Consider the following 9,702-nt stretch of genomic DNA (forward strand, 5'->3'; position numbering starts at 1 on the left):
GGTAGCAACAAGCTCCCTGAAACTACTGCAGCCCTTCTAAAAAGGGGTTTCACACTTTATTTAGCATGCAGTTCCAGGATTTGGGCCCAGCACAAACAAAAAAACATTGTAGATTTCGGACAGGATTGCATGCAACTTGGAGGGGAAGTTTCAAATATTGTTATCATCTTGCATCTATTCAGCCAATTTTCCTTGGTGGTGTTGTTATGGCATTGGGAGCTGCAGCGTATATTTTACTTGCTACATCGCAGTCCATGCCTGAAAGAATGTCATAAACCTGAAAGCTGAACCAGTTTTTCTCTCCACAGTTAAGACCTGACCAGACAAATATTTATTTTTGCTTCTATGCCTGAATGCTGTCTTGGTGTTTCTACAAGCCACCATGGACTGCTTAACCGCAAAACGGCAAGAACTACAAAATGAGTGTGAAATCAGCAAATGCTTCCACTTGACCTAAAGGATGTTTTTGAAACAGATGAACTCCTGCAGCATTGTCTAGAGGCTGAATTATTAACTTCCAAACACAATCATCTTCCTTCGTGCAAGATATGACTTCATCCAGTGCAGTGTTTTTGCCATTGACTTCAGTTTTACAGGGCCCACGTAGTCAAATCAATGTGCTTTGTTTTTCATCTTTAAATCCACTTTCTCTGCCTCAACACCTTGTACCATATAATTCTATGTTCTATCTCCTTTTATGGCTCAGCATGTATTCCCCCCCCCCCCCAAAAAAATGTTAGATGCTAAGGTGCTGATGTTTATAAAAACGGCTTCTGTTTAAATTCTTACCTGCCATTTAGTTTAATTGTGCTGTTATTTTAAAATCTTTTTCCTTAATTTATTTATTTGAACTGTCAAAATATTTAGTTATTAACTCAGGAGATGCACTACATATCCAAGTTTGCACAGGTCACAAAGATAGATAGGCGAGACTTTAAGCAATGTAGATGGAAGCATGTAATTACAAAGTTATTACTTAAGATAGTAAACATGTGAAACTTTGGTAAACAGATCTGTAGGTGTGCTATCATACAATTATCCAGCTATGGAACCAAGAAGAGCAGAACTTCCAAATGGTGAAAAGCTAACGGCTGGAGAGATTCACAGAGATATGCCCACATGCATTTATCATTTAATATTGTTATGGCACAGAAAAGTAAGCCCAAATGCTAATAGAATGCAGACCTTTGTCCAGCAGATTGAAATCCTAAAGGGGAAGATGTTTGACAATGGAAAGAAGATCAAATCTATATCTAGACTAGTTATGCATGCCAAATTTTAACCGGAATAAACCAAACGTAAAATGCTGTAGATGGTAGAAATCCAAAGTAATTTATAATAACCATTCTATTATAAAGCCCCTTTACCCATTCCTTGCATACAGACCACTGCCATCACAAACTCTGTTCCTCAGGCTTTTGCCTAATGCCCCTGTCCCACTTATGAAAATTGAACGGAAATCTCTGGAGACTTTGCGCCCCACCTAAGGTTTCCGTGCGGTTCCCGGAGGTTTTTGTCAGTCTCCCTACCTGCTTCCACTACCTGCAACCTCCGGCAACCACCTGCAACTCCGGGAACCGCACGGAAACCTTGGGTGGGGCGCATAGTCTCCAGAGGTTTCCGTTCAGGTTTCCTAAGTGGGACAGGGGCATTAGCCTTCTTCCTTTCTATCATACTAATTCTGGTGACTGCAGCAACCAATGAATTTAACTCTATTACCCCGTCTCCTTTATGACTCAAATTACATCCCTTACCCTAAGTTATGGTCAGTCTACAAATATTTGTTTGGTTAACCAACTATTAAGTTTACACCAAAACGCCCGCACACTATTACATGTTTGGATAATAAAAATGCTGAATAAATGTAAGCTTGCGCACATTCCTATTAGGCAATGTGCTGTGTATTACTATGGTGCAAATTGTCTCTCTACACTGAATTATATAGTATTGCTAAACACAAGGCAACGTTGAAAGTTTACTTAAATAAATCTCAATATTCTTTACATATGGCTATGAAAAAGGTATAAACTACATTTGCATAGCAAGAATTGGAATGGTTTGTCCTAAGAGTATATTACAATGTGTGAAATTATTCATAGATTTTAGCATGACCTTATACAGCTGCCAGGTTTTGCAAGTCGTTACATGGTAGCAGAAAACAAAATTAAAAGTCATCACTGCATAAATGGGAAAGCCGAGTGCTTTATTTGCAACTATAGCCACACTATCAGTCTACTTTATGCAACTGTGCACCTCTTTCCCCCTCCCCCCCCGCCCCGAGGTGCTACTTTATGCCCATTAGAATCAACGGATATTGTATATCTGGACATTCAAAAGACATCACTTTGAAAGTGCCCATTATATAACCTTACGGGGTTTATAACTACTAGCCCAGACGGAGGATTGGTTAAATGTCAAATGACGGCAGAAATAAACAGGAGATTTTGAGGTTTGTAGACTGTGACTGCTGTGGTGCAACTGGGAACAGAACTGATGCCTTAGTTACTCACTATTTATTTTAACAACAGATGAAAAGACAGCACACAGCATGTCCAGCTTCAAGAGATGACAAAGCTGGAGGGGAACTTAAAATAATGCAAAGAGCAGCACAGTGGTGCAGCAGTAGAGTTGCTGCCTTACAGCACCAGAGGTTCGATCATGACTACGAGTGCTATCTGTATGGAATGTGTACATTCTCCCCGTGACCTAGTGGGGTTTCTCCAAGAGCTCTGGTTTCCTTGCACACTCCAAAGACGCACAGGTTTATTGATTAATTGGCTTCGGTAAAATTGTAAATTGTCCCTAGAGTGTAGGATAATGCTAGTGTACAGGGATCGCTGGTCGGCATGGAATCGGTAGGCCGAAGGCATGACACAGCCTAAGTGCAGATTAAATACATTTTCTCAACCCCACAAATTTATAATAAAAAGTGATTCTGAAAGAGGCTGCCAGGAGCGATGCTCAGGGACTGCTCCCTCTAGGTAGAGAATTTAGAACTAGGAAGACAGATAAAGGAGTTGCCAATGACTTAATAGGAACATTTCTTGATGCAGATGCTTGAAAATCTTTAGAATCCCCGACCAAGAGATCTGTGGATCTTACATCATTGGGTATTATTGGGAATTAATAAACAGTTAATCTAAAGACTAGTGGTTTGCACATTAGTGAACTAGATGGATTTTCACTTCAGCAAAGGATATCCGCCGCCATTGCCCGTACAGGCCTACATGGGATTCCAGACTCACCACCCCGCATCAACTGATGTACTTATTGAAATACAGCAAGGTTACCTCCATCCAATGAATCTTGAAAAGTCTTCCTGACAAACACCAGGAAAAGTGTGCAAATAAGGGTTATCCAGCATTTGACAACTAACCTCCAAAAATCATGCATTTCACTTTAACTTCCAGCCTACTCAACACAATCACCAGGTACATTTTTGCACAATAGCAGGGCAACAGAAATGGTGTCATAGTGATAGAGTTAACTCAGAATGAGCAAAAACACAAATTGCCAGTGATATTCAGCAGTCGAGCAGCATCAGTGCGGAGAAGGAAACTGTAGATATTTCAGGGCCGAGAGATAGACAGCATATCATCCCTCCCCACTCTAGCCCCGATGTAGGGTCTCAACCCGAAATGTTGATTATTCCTCTCCGTCCAGAGATGCTGTTCGACCTGCTGAATTCCCCTATCATTATGTTTTTTTTGCTCCTGGTTCCAGCATCTGCAGCCTTGTGTGTCTCCTAGATAGAATGAGCCTGGAATTCTTCAATATTAACTGCAGATATAAAATCATGAAATATTATGGCACCGTTATACCATGGCAAAAAAAAAACCTTCTCCTAATTACCACCCACCTTCCTCAACTGAGGATTTAGTACAAAAATGTCAAGAGCATGCAGTGAACTCTTATGTCCATCATTAAGTGGCTCAAAATTACCCTCATTGACATAAATGAATGCATCAAAAAGGACACAGGAGCTTCTAGAATTGGTTAGATAAATAAATGGAGCTAAATCTAATCTTCACAAATCCAACACAGGTAGGTGCCACATTCAAACAAAGACTGTGCCGTCACGCTTCCATCATGTGTAGGAAGGAGTTACAGATACTTTACTGGGAGGACTGCAATGATTTATAAAGTCAGGTTTATCTGTAGGCAATTGTGAATGGATAATAAATGCTGCCATGGTCAGTAGTGCCACATTCCATGAATTAATAAATCTCAGACTGCATATTAAAAATAAAATAAATATGCTCCAGGAAAATAGTAAATTAAGATTCAGTAAACCAAATGAGGCATTTCAAATATCATAATCCTGGAAAGTCGTAAAAGTGTCACAGCTGATGTTTTCTTTAAAAATGTAATCATTGTTGCAAAGTAGTCATAGAAAAAAGTTAATTACTTTAGGAAATACCAAACAATTCAAAATGGTACTGAGAAAAAGCAGTAAGACTGCTATTTTATTTCAGGGCAAATGTTTAAGTAAGTAAATGAACACAAAAAAAGATGAATACTGGAAGTTAACAGAAATCAAATCATTTTCAATCCAAATCATGGTTATTTTCTGCAAATACTGAAAACAAGTTCGATATATCTTATCAATCTTGAATATCCTATTACTTGTAGCCTTAGTATGGAAAGCATACTTTCAAAATTAACAAGTTTTGCAAAATGTATTAGGATGTTAGAGACCAGTATTTTTAAAGTGAAAAGCAGTGGAATCAGGAAAGGCTGCAGAAATGTTAGTGTTTTACAATTTGAAAGATTTCTCACAGTATTACAAAAGTAACCTTCTGAAGATAGTTGATTACTCAGCTATTTTGTTACTACAGAATCAAAAACAAATGAGACCAATAATATTAATCTTTTTCACCATTATTGAACACATTATGCAAGCTTAGTATTAGAAAATCAAGAATGCACATGCACCCAAAATCAAAATCAATACAAGTTTTTAAACTGTGTAAACAGGATTAAAATAATAAATTTTGGTGCTTTTCAAATGGCAAGTAATATCAGATCATCAATGTTATACGTCATAAAATGTTCAAAATGTTCTATAAAGAACGCATGCGACAACCAACAGTTAATCCAAAGAAAGGAAAGAGCTTGACATGTTCTGTGCAGCAATTATTTGGAAATCATTTCATATAGCTTGGTCAGGCCCCCCCGCCCCCCCCCCCCCCCCTGCCATTAGTACCATGTAATCCTGTGCTACCTGCTGCATAGTCGGATAGTCGGCGACTAAACCGTCTCCCCCACCTGGTTTGCCAGGTGAGGAGGGGGCTGTGGACCCCCAGCAGGACCAAAAACAAGACCTGTCAAAGGGCGGATGAGCTTCTAGCAAGCTAACGGCCATCCACACTTCAGTAGAAGTTGCGATCACTGTCGTAGAATTGTAAGGAATAATGATAAAGCACACACACTAAAATCCTATACTTCCAGCAGCAGAAGTCCGCAGGAACTGGAGGACAAATGTGTGGTGCGTCCGTCACAGTTCCCGTCGGAAACCAGCACCACTGCGTCGGTGATGTTTTCAACGATGATGAATGAATGAATTGAAACATAGCCCTCCACCAAGTGAGAAAGATCATGAAAGTCCACTACACTGGAAAAATGTGCCATTTCATGCTGTTAATGTCAGGCTAGAAATGGGCGAGCCTATCATTTCAGCTAGAGTGAAATATGACAGATATAGACAGACTAAATACTGGGCAATTTGTTATTCATTAGGGCTAATTCCACAACCACTGTAGCTGAATTGGCACCAATTTTAATAACATTTTAGAAAAGCCAATTTACAGCCTTTTAAATGAAATCTTAACTGCAAAGGCAAGAACCTGTCCATACACCAATTAATTACGCCTGATCTAAAAATTGAGAGTTATGAATTTATGTGCACATTAGTTTAGTTTGCAGCTCATGACTTCATAATTCATTTTAAAAGTACAAAATAACTGTTATGGATGATTTTAAAAGAAAGCCTCAATTAATTTTCACGACAAAGTTTATCTTTAACAAGAAAAATATACATTCAATAAAAACTGAATGGAATAAATTGCAGTAAACAAATGATCCATGGCTCACTAGTAACATAATACAACAGAACAGTTCAATAGTTGATGTGATGTTAATTACACTATTTGTGTATGTGCAATAAAAAAATTAAAGTATTATATTATGAGAAGGCATGAAGTTATGAATGATTTAATACTGTTAAAGTTATCGGTTTGTTATTGTGCAATGAGCAAACAAGTCTATATATTTTAAAATGATTACCAACTCTTAAATGTTTTTCTCCCCTGCCTATCAAGTCTGCTTGTCGTATTGAAAATGATTAGATCTCTTTAGTTGCTAATATTTCATCAAACCAAACCTAATGTATGAAAAGCTTTATTCAAGTCAGCTCCACTACTCACATAATGATTTAAAAAAAATTTGTGACAATATACACTGTAGTCATTTCCAAAATTGTATAAATATCTGCAGTCTTTTCACGGTTGCACAACAAGGGTATTTGATGTGCTCCCCATCATCCCACACCTATTTTGCAGTCAATATCAAATTTGAGACTAGCTGGTTTTACAGGACTAGACAAGTTTCCAAAGTTACAAAGAAATGTGGTAATAGATTTCATTAGTCAATCAAAAGTAGCATATTTTGAAGCCACTAAGCAACTTATAGCATTGATCAATGTCAGATCAACGATTGCACTGAAACAAGTGCAGTACTTCCAGGAAGTCGACATTACATATAGATTTTGCACAAATGCAGCAATAACTGCTCTATACATTTGTCTTTGACGGTGGAATATTTAACGCTTCTGATTTTTTTAAAATATACAGATTTGTTCCTTTTTTCCAAGTCATTGATTCCTTGCGCAGAATACAACTCTACAGATAATTCTCTGCCAGTTAGCATAGTGTGAGATTACTACTTAACCTTAGAAACATTACCATACAGCCCTCTCCTATTGTCACCAAACATTCATGTGTAGACGTTAGAAACAAAATCAACACTCTCAATCCTCATCAAAAATAGTCATAAATCTCTTATTTTGACATTATCCAAGAACAGCAATGGTTTTCATACCAATTTGATATCAAACTTGGGGGTTGCTGGTATGCAAGATTTGACAGCTTACCTAGCTACATTGTGACATTATTAATTTCCAACAGCTTTTCAGTTAATGTAAATGTATTTTGGAATTTTGCAGCGAAGGAACACTCAGTACTAGAAATCAACCTCAATACAAATGAGGAAAAGGCAATGATCCACATTAAATGAGTTTTGTGGATTTCATAAATTTTGATTATACAAGGTCAAATCCTCAAACAGACCTTAATATTTGGTGCCAAATCTACAAACCTACTAATTTTTTATTCACAAAAATACAATTGGCAGTTAACCGTTCTCTCATAGATTGTCTGTATGACAAATGTGAAAGAATAGCAATCTAAAATTCATGAATTATGCCGTTATATTATGCTGCAGTTAAATGAAATAACACTCTTAAGCCTATAGTACGACTGCCCAATTAGTAAATAAAAATGTGATCTCCATTTTGAAACAACTGTATCTTTTCAGAAAGATCTGTCGTGTCAATATTATTAAGGCAAACCAGGAACCAGGCAAACAAATATATTATACAATTTTTAGCCAGTGAAACAGAATATACCGGTAGGAACATGTCAGACAGGGTATTACAACACTTACGTAAGCTAGGATTTTACCCTCCACCACCTAAATAAAAACAGAAACTGCCGCATTCTCTCGCTGAAAACAACGATTCAAATGTGCAATCAAAAGCTAGAGATCGGTCCCTCCGAAAACCTTCAATATTTATCAACTTTTCAATGTATACAAAACAATCTACAAAACAAATTTAAGAAACATGTATGCTGCGATGCAAATGTCGATGCCACATGAAAGTTTTCCTGGTAGACATGTGGTTCTATATTATTTCAGCAATCGTACCGAAATTTATACCCGTCTGAAAACCTATTTATTGAAATGTCACACAGCCTTTATGATATTGCAGCCATTTCATTATGTTTCACATTTAATGCTCCGTGCTACAGGTTGAGTGAAATTATCATTGTGTATTTTACGTTAAAAGCACATAAACAATCACGTCAACGTTTCCGTTTCCTACACCTCAGAAGATGTACTTCATTTAGACAACATAATGCACATTGCGGGTCAATTGAGAAAGAAATTGGCCGGAGTTTCTTTTTTTTTGTTGTCCTTCCGTTCCAATCTCTCACTATTTTTCCTCTCTCCTCCCTGTCCCGCCATCTTGGAGATCAGCAGCCATTTTTAACGCGGAGCGAAACTTCAACCGATCCACAACACAAACCCACAAGCCCAGATACTTGATAGGCAAAGCAGGACAGGAGAGAGGAGGATGAAAGAGTAACCAGTTTTAATGTAACTCCTCGGAACAAAAGATTTGCCGCCACACCACACGTTCAACATCTGCAAATATCCCTGTTCATATGCACCAATGCTTCTCAAGTTATCATAAACACATAAATATGACAACATTCAACGAGGCTGCCCTTTGGAAAAGTAGGGATGTTCTTTGCAAGCCCGGTTTTGTGGTGCAAGAGAAAATAATGCAGAAGTTCGTCATTGCAGCACGTACATTCAAAAATGCATTAAAAAAAGCAGTGTTTCTCAGCTCTTACCTTTATTAGTAAGGCCTTCGTTCTGGCGCCATCTTCATGAACCTTCAGAAATCCAAAGAGTCGGCTGTGCGATAGCGACAGACAGATGACATACGTTAACATCGGTTTTAATTTATGCACAAACACTAAAACTCAATCAAAAACACAAGACAAAACTTGCAGAATTTTCTAACCTATTGAGAGTTGCAATAGAGTCTCTCTCCTGGGGCGTCAGAGTTGGAAAGTCATCCTCAATTTCACTCGGTTTTCCCGCCGCCATTTTCTTTTCCTCATCACCGAATGATACTCCACAGGATTTCATGGGCTTACAGAGAGATGAAAAAAAATTGTTTGCAATTTATTTTTTTATTATTCTTTATTATTTCCGTGGACTTTTTTTTGTTTTTTCACATCCTTCAAGCTCTTGCTCCTCTCTGCCGCGCGCTGCTGAAGTCCTCGTTTGTTCGGGAAAATTAAAAGAGCGCTGAAATGATATTAGGAAGAAAAAAAAGAGAAAACTTCAAAGCAGAAAGTTGTAATTGTGTCACACCGAATCCACGCCGTAAGCGCACAGGCAGCAACCCCACTCCCCGCCAATGACTGGCAGCCGCCCGCACCACGTGTCCTTGTGTTGATTTACGTCAGCCCGTGCTGCGGGATCGACTGACACCAGGATACGCCCCTTCCGGTCAACGCCGGCCCCCATTGGCGCTTCCGCCCGTCCATCAACGCAAGCACCGTATACGTCAGTAATGTTGGGATTCGCCGGGCTATAAAAGGAATGTTGGCTACGCGTAACTTTAGTTCTGGTCAAAGATCTTTGGTTCTGCTGTGTCTTCGTTAGTGGGAGTGGGAGTGGGAGTGGGAGTGGGAGTGGGAGTGGGAGTGGGAGTGGGAGTGGGAGTGGGAGTGGGAGTGGGAGTGGGAGTCCACTGCGCAATGATTTGGGTATTACTTTGTGTATTTGCAATTAAATTTGATGCTAGCAATTGTTGGTCGTTAATTGTACTTGGGATTTTTTTTTTAA

The 9,702-nt window shown here is 38.7% G+C and overlaps 1 protein-coding gene across 2 annotated transcripts in view; it reads right to left on the minus strand.

The window, feature by feature from the left end:
* The window catches only part of kdm6a (lysine demethylase 6A), a 205,831-nt gene extending 196,545 nt beyond the window's left edge, over positions 1-9,286 (minus strand). Inside the window, exons 1-2 of one of the 2 annotated variants that reach the window (XM_033033054.1) lie at positions 8,870-9,286; positions 8,697-8,760 (exon numbers count right to left, since the gene is read on the minus strand). In XM_033033054.1, coding sequence (XP_032888945.1) covers positions 8,697-8,760; positions 8,870-8,997 — 192 coding nt within the window. In that variant the 5' untranslated portion in view covers positions 8,998-9,286. The remainder of the gene's footprint in view (positions 1-8,696; positions 8,761-8,869) is intronic. The other variant, XM_033033055.1, reaches the window with a different exon arrangement.
* Positions 9,287-9,702: the final 416 nt, after the last annotated feature.

Source organism: Amblyraja radiata, chromosome 14, assembly GCF_010909765.2.
Source record: "Amblyraja radiata isolate CabotCenter1 chromosome 14, sAmbRad1.1.pri, whole genome shotgun sequence".
Classification (NCBI taxonomy): domain Eukaryota; kingdom Metazoa; phylum Chordata; class Chondrichthyes; order Rajiformes; family Rajidae; genus Amblyraja; species Amblyraja radiata.